This window comes from Botryllus schlosseri, chromosome 13 (genome assembly GCF_051294905.1).
Source record: "Botryllus schlosseri isolate E-star chromosome 13, Bs_hap1, whole genome shotgun sequence".
In the NCBI taxonomy this organism is placed as follows: Eukaryota; Metazoa; Chordata; class Ascidiacea; order Stolidobranchia; family Styelidae; genus Botryllus; species Botryllus schlosseri.
The window spans coordinates 17,978,582-18,000,810 of NC_137248.1; the positions used below are offsets into that span (position 1 = coordinate 17,978,582).

The 22,229-nt window shown below is 41.5% G+C and overlaps 2 protein-coding genes across 2 annotated transcripts in view; both read left to right on the top strand.

The window, feature by feature from the left end:
* Positions 1–1,861: 1,861 nt before the first annotated feature.
* On the top strand, positions 1,862–15,699 carry LOC145453463 (alpha-1,3-mannosyl-glycoprotein 4-beta-N-acetylglucosaminyltransferase A-like). The gene is made up of 4 exons (XM_080331449.1): positions 1,862–2,465; positions 4,457–4,669; positions 5,261–5,520; positions 15,162–15,699. The coding sequence occupies exons 1-4, from the start codon at positions 2,007–2,009 to the stop codon at positions 15,190–15,192; spliced, it is 963 nt and encodes a 320-aa protein (XP_080187575.1). The 5' UTR covers positions 1,862–2,006; the 3' UTR covers positions 15,193–15,699.
* A 1,056-nt stretch (positions 15,700–16,755) lies between these two features.
* The window catches only part of LOC145453465 (alpha-1,3-mannosyl-glycoprotein 4-beta-N-acetylglucosaminyltransferase A-like), a 31,883-nt gene continuing 26,409 nt past the window's right edge, over positions 16,756–22,229 (top strand). The window contains exon 1 of the mRNA XM_080331450.1: positions 16,756–22,228. Within this exon, the coding sequence (XP_080187576.1) occupies positions 21,791–22,228 (438 nt within the window). The 5' untranslated portion in view covers positions 16,756–21,790. The remainder of the gene's footprint in view (position 22,229) is intronic.

Sequence of the window (22,229 nt, forward strand, 5' to 3'; positions counted from 1 at the left end):
TTTATGAGATTTTGTCCTCTTTTTTGAAAATTTAGGTCATATTTAGAGCAAAATGCGACTGATATGCCGTAAATTAGCACAGAAGTGACGCTCCGGCGGGTATTTCGGAGTGAAAAACGGTGATTTGAGCTCTGAGCGAAAAGTTGACCTTTTCTTATTTTTTATTTATTTTTTAGTCAACCACCTAGCAATCTGGAGAGAAAAACGGTATTTTGAGCTCTGAGCCCTTTTTTTAGTCAACCACCTAGCAATGTGGAGAGAAAAACGGTAATTTGAGCTCTGAGCGAAAAGCCTTTTTTTTCTTTTTTAGTCAACCGACCACAAAGTGGGAAAAATTCGCCGTTTATTGAGAATTCTTCTCCGGTTTTGCAAGTCTGAAATTTCTGAATAAGTGTCCTCTTTTTAGATTTCCAAAATATGGTAACCCTACTTTATGACAACATGAAAATATCTCCACTTGACTCAAGTCAAGACTCAAAAGCAGTGATTCCCCAACTTTTTCAGCTTATGGCACACTAAAATATTTATAGAACTCTCAAGTTTCACTTGGGCCCAGAAATTTTGCTTTTAAAAGATGCATGATATTGTTGATAATTGAACAGAACATACACAACAGAAACGGTTGAATTGGTGGCAAACACTCGCATTTCGTCATTCGTTTACAGCTTTAGGTCCCAGACAAAAAATAACAGCCATGTTCACAAAGCCACGAGGATGCAAATGTTAGCATAATTTGTGTTGTTTTTTCACCAATCATGAAATAGGATTTGTATGTATGTATGTATGAATGGTCACAACACAGTGTAGCCTATCGCCTTTTTAGGCCTTGTGCTCCACGACACGGATGTCATAATGTTCATGGGTCTTTGCTTTCTTGTATTCTCGGTAACGTCTTTCAACGTCGCTCGCAGTCATTCCTCAGTCCCTCTCACTCACATGCGTATCGATCGTGGTCGTTGAGGCCAACTTGCAGACCGGCTCACTTTACATGTGAGCTTTTAAATGCACTGCGGCTGCAGTGAGGACGGCCACGAGGAGCCCAAATCGGAGTAGTAGACAGCCAAAACGCCTCCAATTTCGAATGGGCATTTTCGTAAATCATAGCTGTTCTTCTGTTGACAGTTGGCAAGATTTATTACGATGCCATAATTGATGTCACTGTCACATGTGCTTGTGTATCAGCTTTTGAAGACGTTCGCACGCCTTTGAATCGCATGTGCTAGTCTCCAGGCCTTTTAAACTATTTTTACAGTTCTTTTTGAAAATATTCGTCACAAGCCTAAGAATATATGGAGGCGCACTAACGTGCCGCGGCTCATAGTTTGTAAAACACTTCTCAAGAGTTAAACTTAGATGATTACCTGTGACTTGGAGCCTCGTTTCTTAGTTACAAACCCCCAATCAATATTCGGGTACTGCAAAATTTTCATCGGGTGAAGGGGTTTTGATTGACAGCTCGCAATAGCCAACTGACATGCGCGGGTAGATCACTCAATCAAAGTTCGCTGAAAATTGCATACAAGCACATCCATTACAATCATGCGTGCACTGCGCCCGGTTACATTGAAATATTAATAATGAATAGTTTTAGATTCGTGGTGGACATTAGAATCGTCTGTGATTTGATTTTGACCATCCCTCTGGCATGCATCGTGGTCGACTTCGTCAATAACTGGGTTACGGTCATTAGACAAGTTTTTCGGGGTACAACTGCTGCTCATTGAATTCTGTCAGTTAACAAGCGGATTACTTACACACGAATGGTATCCATGATTTAGTAAGCTGTTTACAAGAACAAACCAAGACTAAGTCATCGAGCACTCCTAATGTATCGCACTGAAACTCCGCCAACCAAAATGGTCACAACTAATTCAAACATACTCTTTCAGGTTGTAGCTTGCATACATACTATAGGCCTTAGCTTCACGAGGTACGGTATGGAATCATGCAACTCGATGGAGTAAAGCAGCCGAAATAACGAAAGGATATACCGACAAATCATTGAGATGGTGCGACTGAAGACGCCACGAAAATGCGCTCTCCTGTTGCTGGCCCAATTTCTCGCAATCGGATACTTTATCGTATTAACAACTTCTTGCGAAAAACGGTCACGTGAGGCCAACGAAAATTCTCAGCAAGGTTTAATTAGAGTTTCGGTAGATGGTGAGTCAGAAACCTCGATAAATCAGGACGACAAAGAAATATTGAAGGGAAATAGAGCATCAGCTGTCCAAACTCCCTTACCGTACGACACGGATATCGTAATAGGAGTGCCTACCATCAAAAGACCCGCAGGAGTGGTATATTTGGGCGAGACAGTGCGGCAATTGATAAATAACAGAGGAAAAATTGTTAGAGTGGTCGTTCTGATTTACATCGCAGAAGAGGACGCACAATGGGCGACTGAGATGGCAAGGTCAATAAAGCAAAATTTTACGAAGGAAATAGATGCTGGCTTGATACGCGTAAGATTATCCTCATTCATCCTAACTTTGAGGGATCCACGTCCTCTGATAGAATCACTATGATGCTCTGTTCTCATTTGTCGCCCCGAGATCAAATTCTGATTGTGCCTGTGCGCTCAAGATCGGGCATTTTATTGCGATGCTGTTATGAAAATCACAGTTATCACTGCATGACGTTATTTGTCTGGATTATGTCCTAAGTCGGGATTGTCAAACGAAACATCGATTCGAGTCAATTTGCATGCGATATGATTCGAATCAGGGATGTCGAATCGAATCAAGAAGACTGATCATAATCACATAGTAGGCAAAAATCGACAGCTCCCAATAGAAGTTGTAATGGTTTGCCTACTTGTGCGAGGCGATATCGCTTTCAGAGATCTCTTCCAAATTGAAGCCATAGTGCTTACATGCACTGCAATTGCATGCGTCATCGCTCCACAGTTCACAGTCATTCATGCTGGATGCTAATGTTGTGGCAGAGATGCATGTCCGCGATCCCCAGCCTAAATGATGAACGTGATAGTGTCGATATAACGGATGCTTCAGATGATGTGAACCTTGTTTGCTTGTATGTGGTATTGTGGTGTTCATGATGCTTTTCGACATCAATCGCCATTTACATCTCCACCTTATGGTTTACATTTATCCTCGACAATTTCGTCAAAAAGACCGATGCAATAAGGGATGACGTTGTACTTCAATGAATGACCATTGAATTTGATTAGCAATCCCTTGAAAATGGTGGAACATTAATCAGCTCCAGCTACCTCTACGTCAGTGGTTCTTAACCTTGTCTTCAGCGCCCCCAAGGGGCGATTTGAATTTTAGAGGGGCGAAATGGGGGGGGGGGGGGCTGGGCTCAGGGGGGCGGTGTAGGGGGCGCTGAAGAAATATAGCCTCGCAGTACATGTTGTATGCTAGTATGGATATACGATTATATAGTATAACAATAGTTCTATGTATCCCTGGGTTTTCATTGCAAACTAACGTTCGGAGAAATCTGTCAAATCACGTTTTTCGTTGCGCCCATCGCGAAATATCCACCGACCATGTTTCCATGAATGCAGTGGTTTATTTTAATGCATTGGAAAGGAATTTGGAGTACTTTTGGATTGCCAATACCCCGTTATAATACTCCCGTCACGCTAGCTTCTCCAAGTCGCTTCGACACCTTTCTATCTTGGCATTGTAGGGCAGTTTTGTGCTGTTTTGAAACGATGAAAATATTTTAAAACTGATACTTGTACCGATAGCTCGGGTTATTTTCCACAAAATGTTTTGAACTAGGTATTCTATTCTGCACTGCGTGTCGAAGTCGATAAGGCGCCGTAGGCTACTGTACAACTTTTTAGAGTGATGACCTTTGAACATTAAAGATGTTTTGACGCTTTTTGGCTTGTTGTACTTGTATTTGCGAGCTTCAAAATTAAATTCTCGGAATGTTTCTTCATCGCATCATAAAGGATGATTCTCCTTAGTATTGTTACCCCAATTCATGTTAAAGTTACGAGCTTGGTGCAGTACTAAATTTAATGTGAGCCAATCTCTACCACATTCTCAGTTGATTCAGCAGTCACAAAAAGCAATAAAACAAAACCCAATAGCAAAGGAGAATTAGGGATTTGTACATCGATCTCTAACCAAATGCTATGAGCCTGTGGGCCTTACCCGATGGTTGCTGTAAAAACAACCTGGATTTGATGCCCGGAAGTAGCACGTGCTGTTATACCGTTAATTTGTCGAGTATTCTAATAGTGAAGTTCCAGCTCGACACCGGACTTGGCCACTTACCAATAGTTTTTTACTGCAGTCCTTAAAATAGGGGCGCGCCAGACCCAAGCAAATTTTGAAAGGGGGCGCCGGAGAATAATATCCCGCAGGGAATTTTGAATTGTAAAAAAGATTGAAAAGTGTCCATTCCATGTCGTTGCCGCCAGTGTGCGCTATCTTATTTCATCTCGAATTGCATTGCGTTTATTTACCTTTAGGTAATCACGCCACCGAAAGATCTTTACCCGAACTGGGACACAGACATGAAAATAACGCTCAACGATGCCCGGCATCAGGTCAAGTGGCGGTCCAAACAGAATATCGACGCCTCGTATCTGATGCAGTACGCGCACGGGTTAAACACGAAGTATTATCTCGGTATCGAGGACGATGTCATTCCCGTCGACGATTACCTCGATCGAATCTGGCAGGTGAAGTTTTACGCGCTTTCCGTGTTTCTACGGATCAATTTCGAGACCTGCCAGATCCTATCATGTTGGACTTAGGGTTTAGTCCAGTCAGGGTTCACTGAGCCAGTCAGCTGACTAATAGGAAGTCACGCTTCACTGATTTGCAGTATATAAATCTTCATTACAATACTTTTGTTGTATTTTAATGGTTTTGTTCTGTTAGCGTTGTAGCTAATGCACCGTTCATATTGTGCACACTCTATTGAATGTTAAAAAAGTACGGTACGCGTCTTACACGAGTCTTTCCTTCGTCTTCCGTTTGTTAAAGTAGTTTCGGCCTTCATTGCTAACATAGGCGTAGTCAGAATGGAAATTCGGGAGGGACAGCTTTAAATCACGGGATTGGGGAATGTCACCCTTCCCATTGTGACGTATATATGCAGTGAAATCTGTCAAGGCAAAAATGGGTTGGAGCAAAGGTGATGGCTGCGCTTGCTAATCAGTTATGCTGTTCTTGGATACGGTCGTGTATTCCTGCTTTCCTAGCATTTGGGAGAGCTTTCGAGGGGGGTTCCTCCATTCATCAGGAACAAGCTTATTATTGATCTTCAGCACGCCAACGAAAAATGGAGCGGACAAATCATGTACGCTTCCTACTGCCCGATGGGCGCGATCGGCAAGCTATTTTTCAAAAAGGACCTTCTGACAGTGTCCATTTACCTGCGGACGTTTTGGAATTACAAGCCGCTCGACTGGCTCTATTTCGACTTGAAAGCGCTGGTGGCTTGCGGCTATCCTCGCGTGGACTGTGAATTGCACGCGAACGACGTGGTCTTGGACTACAAACATTCGCTGTTCATTCACGCCGGGAAGTAAGTAGTGCAAGCGCATGTATTTGCATTAAATTCAAAATTCATAGAAGCACACATGTAATATGAATATGCAAGACGTCTGCGTGGGTAATGTCCATATGAGGTTATTCATGATCGGATAGGTAAATTGAGCGCCTCTGCTCCTACAGTCCTGAGCGTCTGGGTTGGAACACGTGCCGATCCCTGGAATCGACCAACGCCTGAATCGACAGAAAACTGCATTGACTGAATCAATTCTGCACTTTTATTACGCATTCTGCAGCTTGATTCATTGATCGTTTCAACATCAGCAGCCTTTTAAACCCCCTCATTTTCTCTTAGCGCCCCTTCGCCCAATCTATAGGCAGCGTAGGCTATACCCTTCACGCGAAGGGGTCGCTCGCGCGCACTTTCGAAATCACTGCTTTAAAGAAACAAACTGCTGTGGAGCGATACTCTCGAAATGTTTTCATTAGGGACGGTGTGAACCTCTGAAAGTTCAGGATCGTGTGAACGCGAACCTTTTTGAAAGGTTCTGTACAAACGCGAACGTGAACCTCGTGACGTCACTTGACGTCATATTGCTAATTCCAACCCTACATTTCAGTGAAGTGACGATAGCCCAAATATTAATGTACGTGCGTACACAATACCTAGCGACGACTCGGGCCACATAATACCACAATGCGGAAGTACATATTGGCGTTTTAAACGTCGCCAAATGTATCAACTTGGGCAATCAAATGATATAATAATCCCATAAAATCAAAATCTTCCGTCGTTTTGCAAACAATTTCGACGAGGACTTGCAAGGGAATATAAGCTTGCGCCTCGACGGTCTAAGCCAGACCGGACAATGTTTTCGGCGTCAGAGTATTGCTACGTTGATATTGAGCAGAGCCAACACCCCAATCGCACTGATTTGGTTATTATGATACAATAAACATCTACAATCAAGATTTAACCCACGCCTGCTAGAGTTTTTTACATCAGACAACGATATCAATTTCAGTGATTAGTCGAATAAGCATCATTCGCTGAATACCTATACGTCGTGTGGCGAGATAGCGCAGTGGTATGGGCTAATCCGTGGCTGCAACACCAACGGGTGCGGGTTCAAGGCCGACCGAGGTCGACTTCCGAATTTCGATACCTAAGTGTTGGAGGTTAACCTAGGCTCCTCCTCGTCACCTCATCCGCGTCAGTGGTGTCTTACAAAAAGTCTAGAGGTGGGCCGTGCTATAAGTCGGCAGTTACGGAAAATAAGAAGAATATCGGCCTGGTGTAAATGACCATAGTAGTCGACAAACACCATGAATACCCCAAAACAAACCTACATGTAGTGTATTTCTCTTAGTGTTGTGTGATTGCTGTCAAGATCACAGCAGAGAGTCAATAAATATTCACGAACGGAAAGCTGGATATTTCGAGCAAACTTTTAAAACAAAGCAAGTAAAATTCTTGAGATTGTCAAGATGCATGCTCTTTAGTGTTTATTTTTTTATGCTGCCAGCGCCATGCATAGAGTGGCCTGCAGTTAAAACGCAATAAATTTCAGCCAAAGATGTTATAATGAAATGAAAATTGTAATATATGAAAAAGGTTCACAGTGCAGAACCTACCGAGATTCGTTTGTGAACGTGAACCTCTAAATTACTGAGGTTCACACCAGTGTTGGGATCAAGTCACTACCGTCGAGTCACGAGTCATTTCGAGTCATTGCAGATTTTGACTCGAGTCAAGTCAAGTCACTCGATTTTCAAAGGTGACTCGAGTAATCTCAAGTCAAGTCACCCGATTTTGAAGGTGACTCGAGTCAAGTCGAGTCAAGTCAAGTCACGACTCAAGTCACTAGTCGAGTCAAGTTGAATTTTCGAAGTAGGCTACGATACATGATTCAAGGTCATTGCATTTTGCTAACTGTTTCAAATACAGATGGAGTTCCCATTTGTTCTGATTCGAGAACGAATAAAGAGTTGATTTTACAACACGCCAGAAGCAGTGTTGGGATGACTCGAGTCACTTTTTTCGTATGACTTGACTTGACTCGAGTTACCTTGCTAAAATTACTTGACTTGACTTGACTTGACTCGGCGTATCAGAAATGTGGATTGACTTGTGACTCGGAGTGAAATTCACGAGTCAATTTCAAGTCATCAAGTAATCGGTGTCGATAAAAATCATTGTGTCTTCGGATTGTTCGCGAAACGTTGGTGTAGCCCGTGAGAGAGACCAATCATTCAATGATCGCGCGTTTTACTGAGCCTCCGTTTGTTCTCTCACAAACAAATTAACCGAAAACAAAGTGATCGAAGCTTACAGCTTACGTTGTTGCAAACTAGTATAGTAAAGTAATTTAATAGCAAAACGTATATTCCTGTTCTCTGTTCTTACCTTCACCAAACCTCTTGTTTTATTGATATTGAAATCGAATATAGTTTATAGTCCTCAACCAGTGACGCAGACTCGAATTATATCATATCAATTAGTAAATGGGTAATGCATTGCATCTTATCAATTCGTTTCTCTATTCTCCACTTTGACTGAGAACTATAAACTGAGGCTATGCAATTACTTACGTGGTTTAGCAGTTCGACGTATATGTGAGAGATACAGCGCCTTCTTGCGTGTATATTTACCTCTATATTCGTTCATCGGTTCAAAATCAATGATAAGTCAATCTTTGTTTCAGACAGCCAGCAAAATGCAATGACGTAATCATACCTCATACTTCGAAAAGGCAGCTTGACTTGAATTATGACTTGACTCGTGACTCGTGGCTTGACTTGACTTGACTCGAGTCACCTTCCAAATTCGAGTGACTTGATTTGACTTGACTCGAGTCACCTTCGAAAATTGATTGACTTGACTTGACTTGTGACTCGAAGGTAGTGACTCGATCCCAACACTGGTAAGAAGGCGAAGATGCGAAACCAAACACCAAAATCTCCAGTGCCACGAGTTACCCAAAAAAGACATATTTACGAACTATTATGATTACCGAGGTCCGCTCTGTTGGACGTCATATCATTCCGATTTCCAACACCTTACGAAGTGCTTTTTCGGCACGGATTGCCGGTATAGTTACTGTAAGGTGTTTTCTTGCGTCACGCATTGTAGTCGTAGTTGCCAGAGTAGCCTATGCGTCCGGTGGCAGTGGGCAATGACCAAGGTAACACGACAAGGTGCTTGGTTCTACTCCGAAACGCTTCTTGTATCGATATTGTCAAAGAGAAGAATATTATTCGAGTTGGCGTGGTCCGTTAAACCCACGGCCTTCGGCACGAAAGACTGTAAACGACTCTCGACGGTAGCACGTTTATCTGGATAAGGCAATTTTACATCGACTCAGCAGACTAACTAGCTAAAATCACATGAATGCCATCGTGAATATAATTAATCACTATCAAAACCCTCTAAATGTCACTCTCTAGCATCGTATAACTGCAAAAACGTTTGCATGTTTACTTTTTGGCTTAATTTCAATTTTGAAAGTTCACCGGTCCGCCAGTCATTTTTCTGAAATTTTACCGGTCCGCGAGGTGAGAAAGGTTGAGAACCACTGATCTAAAGCACGCAAGAGGGTTGGTTGAGGTGAGCAAGTTTACGACAACGTAAGCTATATGCACCGATCACTGCGTTAACGATCAATTAGTGATCATTAGTGATGTAACAATGGAGGATCGGTAAAATGCACGATCATTGAGTGATCGGTTACCAATCCGAACTTATACCAGATACGGCGATTTAGTCGACATCGATTTCTTGATGACTTGAAATTGAATCATAAATTTTCCTTCGAGTCACGAGTCAATCTGCATTTTTGAAGCGTCGAGTCAAGTCAAGTCAAGTCATTTTTGCAAAGTGACGCGAGTCAAGTCAAGTCATACGAAAAAAGTGACTCGAGTCAAGTCATGACTCGAGTCATCCCAACACTGGTTCACGCACAGAACGCGAGCGTGAACCTCACGTTCACACCATCCCCAGTTTTCATTTTCTAGTTAGAAATGGCGTCTAGAAGGTTTCTCTTCTGCACGAATTAGGCTACATGAGAACGCCTTGTTGTATCAAATACGCACGACTTTGGAACTATAGAATGTAAACCTTGAATGGCAACGACCGATTTTCCAGTTTCGTTCCGCTTAGCTGAAGCTGGATTCAGAATTGTTTTGCGTAAGAGACTGTAGGATTTCTGGCAATCCAAAAGTGATATTCCAGAACGCAGAATTTACTGAATCTGGCCTTGATATAAAGCTACTGTCACACCGATTTAGAAAATATAAATTAAAATATGATCAGTCACTGAACCACGTGGAATCCACCCTCCAAATCTGAAACATTGGCATTGTCCGAACAATCGGAGAGCCGCAACGGGTCATTGTTTCGCGATTAGCCGATTGTTCTGAACAATGCACATTTCAGATGTTGAAGGTGATTCTTCATCAATGTCCGGACCCTGACCATATTCTAATTCATACTTTCGAATCAGTGTGACCGTAGCTTTCGATCAAGACCAGATTCAGTAAATTCTGCGCTGTGGAAGATCACTTTTGGATTGCCAGAAACCCTACAGTCGCTTAAGCAAACCAATTCTAGATTTCAGCTTCAGCGAAGCGGAACGAAACTGCAAAATCGGTCGTTGCCAATGTTCCCTCTAATTTTTGACAAGTCTGCGCACACTCACCAACTCACTGCGCAGACCCTTGAATACAGACATGCCACTCCTGGTTTTTATCACCCAGATCTGGGTTTTTCGAGCATCACCTGGGTTTCTGGGTTTTTGTGTTTGAAATCTGTTTTTTTTTCAACATCATGTTTGTCAAGTCAATTTTACGGCGCTAAATTGATTGTTAGATTAGTAAGATCTTATGGTGTCGATAAATTCTAATGTGATTGAAACAGCAGAATGTAAAGAGATCCATTTACTCTTAAAATGAGAGGTCTTGGCGTGATGCGATAGAGCTTCATTGACTACTAGGTCGCAGAAAGTCATGTTCACAGGGCAACTCTGGAGCAGTTAGTTTACAATTCAAAATGATTTAGGACTTGAATATAAGCGCTGCAACAAATTCGCTGAGTGTCAGTAAATAGTATGTTACTGCTGTAAAGTATGCAATTACTGCACATTAGGGCTGTTAAAAAAACAACTACTTTTGATTCAGATTTCACTGGCTACTTGATAAAATTGTAAGGTTGGTTAAAAAAAACGCACACACCAACTTTACCTCAATTCCAACCAGTAGAAGCGAGATTCGTACAGTAGAAACTTTTCAATTTATATTTAAAAAACAAAAAATAAAATTTCAAAATTTTTCTGCCGACCTCATAACATTGTTAGGCTGTCAGTAGAGATGGTGCACACCAAATTTGGCTCAATTCCAACCACTAGAAGCGTAGTTATTGCAGTAGAAAAATTTCTAATTCCATGATTTTATATTACATAATCAGAGAGTAAGTCACAATAAATACTATTGTATTCAAATCCAAATATTTCTACTGCCATAACTTCGCTTCTACTGGTTGGAATGGAGCCAAAGTTAGTGTGCAGCGTTTTTTAACCAACCTAACAATTTTATCAAGTAGCCAGTGAAATCTGAAGGAAAAGTTTTTTTGAACAGCCCTGATGCACATGTAAAGACCAAATGTTGATCTTACTCAATGGTTCCCAACGTGGGCGATTTGGCGGTTTAGGGGGCGAAAATACCAAAGGGGGTGATAGGGGGGCGATAACGGAAGAAGGGGGCGATGGCACATTAAAACGGCTATATGGAGTCAGGACCGTAGCTGCCACACCCGAAACTCCCCAATTGAGGGTGCGAACTCGAAGAGGACCCAAAATTATTTCGTGAATAACATAAATTATAGAGTAGGGGGAGACCGGGGACAAATGTAACTAGGGGCAAATGTAACAATCGAGCTCACCGCTAGTAGGGTGGATAAATCGCCTTGATATTTTGTGTGCACATGTGGTAGTAATCTCTCCTAACATATCTGAAGTTAAGTTGAGATACGACGCGACACTCCGAAATAATTTGAAAAAAAACGAAATTTTGGACATTCGAGTAAATATTTTCTGATCTGGAATAATTTGTTCAGACCAATAATACCTCAAATGGTTACCACGTAATATATGTAGCTGGAACAATGTTACCGCAGTCTACCTTGATTATAGAAAAACTAGGACTTGCATCGCCAGAAAGGTACCATACTAAGACACTAATCATGGTCGAGCGTGTCAGGGGCAAACGTAACACTCTGTTACTTTTGCCCCGTTACAACATCTTTTCAATGCTGAATATCTTTGTTCATATGTTGGTATAACCATTTATTTACTGCAGATGAATCTTGAAACAGCCAGAAGTTCAATACCAGAACAGATAATACCTTGCCATACCAATTCTAACATGATTATCTGTCGGAATGGCCATACAGCAGTGGTGACGTGAATCTTACGGTTCGGTTATTTCCGTGATTCTACCACCCTTTCTCATGTTGATCGACTTTTGGTGTGTCGACCTTCAATGGTCACTTAAGAACTTGCCCGTGACTGAATCCTCATCCTCTGTCTTTGAGCATGGCCCAATTACATTTTGTCATTTGTTGTGAACAAATTATTTTAATTTCGTACAGAACAGGAGAATGACATTAGCTTTGACTTCACAAAATGCTGTGTCCTCGTTTTGCTACACTATCATAGGCGCATTCGACCAAAATATTTTAGCCAGGTCGGTTTCGCACCTTCGCAGGCTGACCCAATGCCAAACCCATTATGCGCGCTGATTGAACAACAGCACCTTGGTAGAAGATGCCTAATATGTGTTAGGAGATGATGGAATGAATGTGGTTCTTGTACACTTTGAGCTCATGAAGAAATCACGAAGGCTGATATTGAATTTAAATGCCAAAATGCTATGGGACGTAGCCTGGAAGCGTTTAAACTTCTATTTCTTTAGTTTGATGCAATAATACAAGTTGTGGTCCCGTTTTCGTTTGTTCATTTTGTTTGTTTTCACTTATAAATAACACTGTTATAATTGCCCCGCATGGGTGGTACAATTGCCCCTGGGTACGGGGCGATTGTAACATTTGAGCGGCGATTTTCGCGACCCAAAATTTCCATGATTGAGTGTTGATTGAGTTCTATTTTAGTTTCTATATAAACTATCGAGTTGCAGGCTTCCTTTTATAAAACTTTGGAAATGGAATTTCCATGAGAACAACACGTAATGTTGGAAAATCCAAAAAGTGTTACAATTGTCCCCGGTCTCCCCATTTTTTAGAAATTCATGCAACTTATTGAATAATACTTCGCGTTGCAAGCGATTGCATTTTGTCATAGATCTTGATTTTGGGGAACCCTTCCCCCAACAAAAACACGCATGATTTATGGAAATGGAGACTTCGGCGTCGGCCATTACTGCGCCACGACGCACCAAGACACATGAAGTTATAGGCCATGTAAGATACGACTCCGAGAAGTGTGCCAGAACGATCATCAGCGAGAAGACCTTGACCGAAAAGGAATGCCCTTGTGCTGACTGAAAACTTCGATGTATATACCATACATATGTTTAATTGTGCATAGGTGCCTCAATGGCTGGCGTTGAATGTTCCTGTCCTGGCGATCTGAACTCTACAGGACTAATGTCATCCCGCAGAGGAATTATTTGCCAGTTAAAAATACCAATTTAGAATCATGTGTGTCTTTTAGTTCGGTACTATTGGGCGATATCCATATATTTTGACATATCAGATATAGAGGGTCACGCAAAAGCAACATGCAACAGAGTCAATATAACAACTGGCCCGCCTAAAGATGTTTCAATATTATTTAGTGGCTCTACCTTTTCCAACACCCTACAGTCATCAGCTCTACCGGCAAATCTGATTGCTTGACCAGAGAGAGGATGATAAAAAATGCCTGTAGCTGATATGTAGCGACAAAAAGCCCACTGGCTGAGGGGGTCTGCGGTTTGGTTTATCACCCTATGGGGGCCCAAGACCAACGTTTTGGGGGAGCCTGACGAAGGGCTGTTACTGTCCTGATTGGAGTCGAGTTAGAGAGATGACTTGCTTTTAGTCAACTCACGAAAATTTAGCTGTAAAAGTGTAACTTCGAGGTAGAGCTGAAAAGTTGGCCTTTTTTTATTCGCCAACTCGCCGGTGATCCCAGTTTGTATACCCATTTTTCGGTTACCAATATTTGGGGGGGGGGGGGGGCGATGATCGGTGTGGAGCCTCAAAAGTGGGCGATGAGTCGAAAAAGGTTGGGAACCACTGATCTAACTTATTTACCATGTTGACATCAGAGTATATTCACTTTCAACAGGGACACTCAAAGAGAGGCAGTTTGGGTACCCGGGCAAGTTATTCAGAGGGAGAGGGGTTAGTTAAATTCAAATGTACCCTTGATTTCATGATTTGGAAGTTTCTTTTTCGACTAAACATCCCAGATAAAAGTGCTTGTCCCAAGTTTAATGAATCGAAAGCTATTTTCAATCTATCTGGTCTGCTCACAGTCACTGGAACTACCCTAAAATCATCCTCATCATAGATGGGGATTAGCATTGTTACGAATATTACGACTATATGATACATTACGTATTGACCCCCATACCGAATGCCTCGTAGCAATGTGTCGAGAGGAAAACATCATATTTCGATGGATTTGCTCATTTAACTGAGCAATATGTATAATATGAAAATGAACCGTTGGGATTTCAATATCAAGGGCTAAAACTTCGATGTCCGATTGTCCGTATAACTGTCATTGATGATTCTCAGTCTCTGTTTTACAGCTATATCATAGAAATTTGAGTGGAATATAGGATCTGGGTTTTTCTGTCTTTTTAACATACAAATCTGGGTTTTTCCAAAATATCTCAGTGGCATCTCTGCTTGGACAACAGTGAGTAATGACTACAAACAAATTCATCACTTCGGATTTTTTGTGCGCAACTTAGATTTTCTCTACGCAGAGACCGTGTCGGTACTGCGCATTTGCGCATGTGCATTGCTTAGAGGGAACATTGGACTCGTTGCCATTCTATAGTGGAACAATATTTGGCCTGCAGTTAGAATCGCCCAAACGAACTGAACTAAAATATCACACTGGCATATCATTTCACTGGCATATCATTTTTCCCTGCCGGATGGTATTTGTTTTGTGAGGTTCAGATTGCCGTTCGGTGCCGGTCATTCAGGCGCCTATGGACAATTAAACCTATATGTATTTTGTATATACATCGAAGTTTTCGGTCATCATAAGGGCAGTCCTTTTCGGCCAAGGTTTTCCAGCTGCCGATCGTTCTGGCACACTTCTTGGAGTGGCATGTTACATGGCCTAAAACTTTATATGTGTTGATGCGTCGTGGCGCGGTAATGCTCAGCGCCGATATGCTCATTTCTATAAATTTTGCGTATTTTGTTCTTGGGGGAAGAGTACCCAATAATCAAGGTATTTGACAACTAAAAATCGTGCGCAGCGCGAGAAAAATTCGAAAAAGTTGAATCAATTTTCAAAAAATACTCTATAATTTATGCTAATTCACGGAATAATTTTGGGCCTCCTTCGAGCTCGGGCCCCCCAATTAGGCGGTTTGGGGTGCGGCAGTTACGGCCGTATGTATGTAGGCTATGTATCAATTCTTCTCTCGTTTAAGGGTATCGTCATTGGTGAAAAACGAAAGTTGAACATCTGATTGCTGCATCCATATATATATATGTATGTATCAATTCTTCTCTCTTTTACGGGTATCGTCATTGGTGAAATACGAAAGTTGAACTTCTGATTGCTGCATCCAAATTCCAGCCGGTTATTCGAGCGCATTCAAAAAGTGTATACTGTTACAAATTTTCGCACATTTAGTATAGAGGCATGCGTGTTTGGTTTCGCCGTTGAACCATGCATTATTTGCGCACATTCTGCTGTAAAATGAAAATATCTTCACGTCTGTTTTGGAAAAATCACATTTTGCGTTACTCTGTCGAATGTCAGCGTGAAAGAGCTCATTGATATTTTTCCTGAGTGTGTTTTCTTTTATGAAATCCACTATATTTTGTGACTGTTACTGTGTTTTATGATAGTAGTAATTGTCACCATATAGTATTGTCTCAGTTTTGGTAGTATTTTTCAGGGTGTAAGCCCTTCTATGCAGACTGATGATTTTAATAGTAAAAATATAAACTGTCTCAAATCAACTACACTGGTTGTACTGCACGCCAGAAAGCGAGTGGCTCAGAACCTGATGTTTAGCTACAGGTAAATTGGTGGGTATCGGGCGAAAAAGAAACACATACAAATACAAATACCATCGACAAGCATACATATTCAAAATTAGTAGAGAAAATTTAACGGTTTGAATTAAATCCACAATTCTACACGTACAATTCGAGATCGCCTGCTTGTTGAGCGTTGAGGCACCACGCTCCACTTCACTCGAGCCAAAACTATACATGTCAAATTCACTCGTGATTAGGAACATTGTGACTTGGTTTTGGTTACATCTCTGGTCTCATCCACCTGCTGGGTAACGCGACGCGCCTGCTACAAACGCGGTCCACATCCCGATTTATTCATTTTGAAAATTTCCTCCTCGCTTCACGCGATTTGTTGGAACCGGATTTCATGATTTTAATGCGGTTAGCCTCCCTTACATGCAGGAATTTATACAAAGAAAATATGCATGATATACAGCTAGTGAGGAATAGTGATGTTGGGCAGAGGAGAATTGCTGACGTTGAACAACAACAACACCAATACCAACCATACGTTTAAACTGAAATCAATTTCAACATTTCAAAATGCTTTACTAGGCGTTCTTCCGAGATTTCAAATCAGGTCGCTGGCCACAAAATATGACCTCGCGGGCCATGTGTAGGTGACCCCTGCTTTAGACTTTGGTCTCGCGGAAATTGTGGCTATTCTGATAATTTGATACCGAAGTGAGCAACGGAGCTTTACTTGACGAATACGCTTCATGCGGGAACGATCAACTGGAGCAGCGAGTCACGCGTTCGACGAAAACCGGCCGGTATTTCTAGTCTGATGTATGCATTTTTCTTGGTATTTCTATGACTGAGCTTGAGCGTGGCTGTGCGTGAGGGTATTGTTCATTCGGAAACTGAGTTTCGCATATCATTTCTCCTACGTCATTATTCTTCAGTCGAATCGGTGTTTTGGTGCGCCGCTCATTGATTGCATCAGCGAGAGACCTTTGGGGAAGAACGAAGTGAAGTCACTTTTTCTATGGTAGCCATGGTAAACGATAACCCGCACTTATGATGTTAGTATGGTAATTTGATGTATTGATGCGCTTGGCTTTGAAAATTGAAAGTATTGTATACTGCTATCTGTTTTCTAAACAAATCTAATTGCATATGCGGCTCATCGCTTTCCTGGGAAGCGTTGACATCGTTAGGTTGTGGAAAACAATGGGGGAGCCAAGAGCCGGTCGCTTGGTTTCGTTTACTTGGTGATCGAACGACGATAATGAGATTTTGAGCTATGTGATTGAAGCCAGTCGCGACAGGAAAATGTAAAACATCTGGCTTATATCAGTTAGATCAAGATGAATAGGTTAGGCTCGACAATAGATGGCATGCCGTCAAACGACGCGCTCGTATACAGCCTACCAATGGTGGTTTTGCGATCATATGCCTTCGTTAATATTTTATTCGTATTCGTGGGGTGTATTAGTGTGATGTATGATAAACATGTTGACATTACTACCAATTTATTTGAATTGGCGCAATATGTTGTCATGCTGTGCCAAGACTCTTGAATTAACGGTTCTTCGTGATATCAGTTGTAAGCACATTGCAGGAGGGTATAGTGCGTGTTTTATACAGTTATCCATTAAAGGATATTGAAGTGTTATTGACAGTGGATATTGAAAATTATATGTTGTATACATGCGAGATGCGACTATTATGTTGCTGACATTCGACTATTCTCTTTATTAAGGAATTGGCGAAATGGGCAGTTCGTAGAATTTTCAATTTTATTTATTGACAACGCCGAATTTATAGAGCGGGCGTGTGTTCGTTCAAATATATAGTACAGACATAGGCATATATACATGAGCTATACATATACAATTAATCTATATGTAACCGTGTTTTGATGTTTTGAACTACGACGAAGTTCTATGCGTCGCATATTCCACCGCACATGAGTTGAAATGGACGTTGGATAGTTCATTTATCTTGCGCAATGCGCAAGTCTTCATTATTCGCAATAGAATTATAAAATTGCATCTACTGAATTGTCCTTACTTGTGTAAATCGAAACTGTGACGTTGACTCTGATAATTCTGGCCTAGAGCTACGGTACACCGATTTTGATAAGCTTACAACTCAACTCATATTGTCATTCCGTTTATACAAAGCGCATTCTATTACGATTCGTAATCCGGCATGTCGAATATCAAATCGGACGAGTCGAAGCGAATCAACAGCACTGTTCACCAGGGTTGTATTGCCGCAACCTCAAGTCTGTATTTTCACGTGACTCCACTTGACTGCTGTCATTTTCTTGAATATAGAAAACGACTCGACTCGACTTGTGTCACTTTTCCTATCGATTCGACTTATTGCGCATGACGCGCCAATTTATATGACTTGAGACATTCTGTATGACTAAGTCAGGTATTTTGGTAGCCTTTCTCGGTGTCTCATATATTTTGTCACATTTTCCCACAATGATTTAGCGATTCCTTAACCTCCCTATTGTTCCATGAAGGCCGTTCGAGTTTCCGGTATACTAGCACACAGCAGGAGCTGTTGAGCGCGAGTTCGTGATCGCATGACCATATTGCTGTGCATTGCACACGTTGTTGTTGCTGTATGTGGGGTTTAGTGCTTGACTACTATATGGTCTTGTTCACCAGACGCCCTCGAAAAAATATATCCGCAAAAATTAGATTGATCGAGTGACCAATAATGCGAATCCAAAAACAGTCTGAATTGTATATGGACTAAATAATAGGGCCCGTACTGTCATGGTTCCGTCTAGCCGCACTCTCCAAACATCCTCTCTGGGAAGCATAAACTGGGCACACTAGCAGGAAGTGTTCAGACACAGTATGTAAGGATCTGATGAAGATAAGGAGCCTATATAATCTTTCAATACTTAGGTAGAGGGATTCTGGCGTCGATCTTGGTTGGACTCAAATCTGCTAAAGAGGCGAGTCGTTGTGTATATAGTTGCCGGCTGTCCTTTGTCGTGGCTAGTACTAATATTTTGTTTGTCTGCGATACCATATAAAGCACGTCCGTCCATTTTACCTCCGTGAATCTGTGTTCTATTCACAATAGACAGCAACGTTACATAACGCAAAACTTGGTAATTTGTAGGTCTTGGCACAATGATTCTAGTTCTCGAATCAGAATTGCGTATTAGTTCTAACCAGGGACGCGCGGTGAGGTTCATGACTGGTGAGGCACGCCCCCCCCCCACATACAAGCTCACAGACAAACACGTACGCACGTAACAATAGCAGCGGCCATAGAGAGCATCTTCTGTGCACACTAATAGCCGTTGCAATTCCATATTTTACAATACATGTAGGAGTGGTCGCTATTGTGCTAAATGGGCAAGTTTTAGACGGATAGTAGCCTAACTACTATCTCTTCAAATACCGGTGTAAATTATTCGAAGCACATGAAAATAGCATACTCAGTTACAAATATTTTCAGTTAAAAAAACACTAGATTTGCCGAATTTCGAAGGAAAATGTACTAGGCCATTGACGATAGCCCTTGATTGATACCAGTTATTATGAATTCCGAGCTATTTATGATGAATTGCATTGTCGCAAATGAGACACGACCCGCCCGTGCCTCACCTGTGCCCAGAGGTGGTCAAAGTAGTCAAGAAAGCTACTCAGGTAGAAGTAGCAGTAGCGACGAAAAAATCTACTCAAGTACGAGTAGAAGTACTTCTTCCGTGAGCAACCTAAAACTACTTGAAGTAGAAGTAGAATTGACTGACTTTAAAAGTACTCAAGTAAGTAAGTAGTTGTGAAAACGATCCTAATTCGTTCACATGGATTTTAAAAAGGTGCAAATTGAGCTATGCGAAAGGTGCCTAGCTTGATTCATATTGATGCATACCAGCAGGTCTCCAATTTTCGATAACATGTAAGCATTCGTCCACATCATGGGATGAAAATGATATAGTATTGATGTGGAAATGCTATACTAATTCTCTGTTTACTCAAACAGTACGTTTTAGAAAATATCATGGTACTGCGCAGTCCCCCATATTATAAGGCCTGTAGTTTAGTCGGAAAGCAATACGGAGATGTTGTGTTGGATACAGTGTAAACGCTTTGCGCGATTAGTAAACGTGAATAAAAATACGGTGGACCGTAAGCTATATTGTGTAGCTTTATTTCTGGATATTGAAGACATTACTACACTTGTTTTTATGCTTCAACATGTATGTTATACAGACAAAAGAACTGATATAAAGTAGAAATTAAAATATGTGGTACTGGGAATTGAAAGTAAAATATAAATCTAATAACGGAACAGGTATTTAATGTCTTTAGTCCAGAAAATTACGAAGGTTGGTATGCTAAAACAACTCTAAAACTAAAAAAGTGAGAGTCCACTTTTCCAGATTAGGACACGCCACGGGCAGCTTGATTACAATATGATAAGTAAATGCTAGATTGCGAAACATCAGTTTCAAACGTTATGATAAGCCATAAATTCTGTGATGAAATACTTGATATGGCGAAGGGTGACAATACGGTGTGAACGGAACCACGCCAACCCGCTACCTAAATTATATATTCACCGATACTTTCGTGAAATCATACTAGTTACTCCGTATTCACTGCACGCGAAGCGCGACGAAAATTCTGGGCTTAACTCACATTTTATGATATGGCTTTATGAAAATGTCGATACTCCGTGAAAACAGCCCCGAAATTTCTCTGGCTATCTTCTTGATTAGAGGATTAAACTACTTCTTGACCGACTGACATTGTGTAATGGTCATGCGTCCAGCTTCTCGATCGGTAGGTCGTGGGTTCAATCCCCGGCCGGGTCAGACCAAAGACTCGAAAACTGGTATCCACTGCTATCCAGCTAGGCGCTCAGCATCCACGGATAGCATGGAGGAGAAAATACGGTGGTGCAGACTAGATGACCTTGCTTAAAGGTCGTATCGCATCTCCATCGTCAAAGCATCTCGATGGTGCAGGCGAAAATAAATCTGATCTCTTTCTCTCTCTACTTGACAAACTGAAAATATCGAGAAGTAAATAAGTAGATCACAAAATATTATGAAGTAGAAGTAGAAGTAGTGAAATTCAGATCAACTTGAGTAAGTACCAGAAGTAGAGGAAAACTACTTGAGTACTTCGAAAAAGTAGAAGTACCTCGTTACTGACCACTTCTGCCTGGGCCACACCTTAAGTTTGGCGCTGTATTTTTGAATAATAATTATGCAGATTGATGATGTTGGGTGATAAAAATGTTCCAGTGTGGAATTGGGTGTTAATGTCTCCTACTTTGTTCCTAATGGTGAGTATAGTTAAACTACTATACCACTGTCAGATGGTCATAATGTGGCTTATCCATGCTCGACATTTGCTGTCTGGACGGATTGTTTGGTGGAATCCCTACTAAGAATTTCAACATTTGTCGGAAATGTGCTGGATTATAATACAAGCATTTTTCAATCTACTCATAATGACTTCGCGGGTCGGATGAGATCGTTTGCTGGTTGGATGTTTGACACCCCTGTTCTACGTCATTCATGATGTTGTGGCATTATAATAAGTGATAATCGAATGCTTGATTCGAAGCCTAACTCATGTGCTAGATTTTGACCAACCCTAGTAATTTCCATAGTACAATGTAGAAATTATATGATGCGTTCTGCGAATGCGGCGATTTATTCGGTAAACTGTGAAATCTGACGCAGATGCTTGTCAATGTCGACATAAAAGCGCTGTGTCTATTTCATTTTGATTTATCTGAATTATCTGGATTTCTGAGTTATCTTTTTCGTCACTATCGAGTAATATGACTCATGCTGTATGTGATGATCTAAATATCGCCAGAGTACGATCATGACCTGCGATCACTAAAAACTGTGACTTGGACACGTAGTTCGCATGTAGTTAGTAAATACTACTGCGAATACACTCTTTCAAGTTGTAGCCTGAATACGTGTGCCTTGGCTGCATTAGGCATGGCGCTACCAGAATAATGGATCTGACCGCTGGAGTAACGCGGCCGAATTAACGAACGGATATATCGACAAATCATTGACATGGTGCGAATCAAGACGTCTCGAAAATGCGCATTCGTGCTGTTGGCTCAGTTCCTCGCTATCGGATACTTTGTCATATCAACAACTTCCAGCGACAAGACGAGGCTACGTGTGGCGTTGGAAAATTCGGCAGATGACGAGCCGGAAACCCCATTAAATCAAGACGACAATGACACACCGAAGGGAGATAAACCTTCAGTAGCCCAAAATACTTCAGCATACGACACCGATATCGTGATAGGGGTGCCTACGATCAAAAGACCCACGGGAGTGGTATATTTGGACGACACCGTGAGGCATTTGATAAATAACAGAGGAAAATTTGTTAGACTAGTCGTTCTGATTTACATCGCAGAAGAGGACGCGCAATGGACGAATGAGACGGCCAGGTCTATAGAGCAAAGTTTTTCGAAGGAAATAGACGCTGGCTTGATACGGG

Bases quoted from the DNA above. Each gene is read 5' to 3' on its own strand.
- LOC145453463 (XM_080331449.1), top strand. From the start codon at position 2,007: ATGGTGCGACTGAAGACGCCACGAAAATGCGCTCTCCTGTTGCTGGCC. The intron at 2,466-4,456 runs GTAAGATTATCC...ATTTACCTTTAG, and splicing joins TAGATGCTGGCTTGATACGC to GTAATCACGCCACCGAAAGA. The intron at 4,670-5,260 runs GTGAAGTTTTAC...ATTGATCTTCAG, and splicing joins ACCTCGATCGAATCTGGCAG to CACGCCAACGAAAAATGGAG.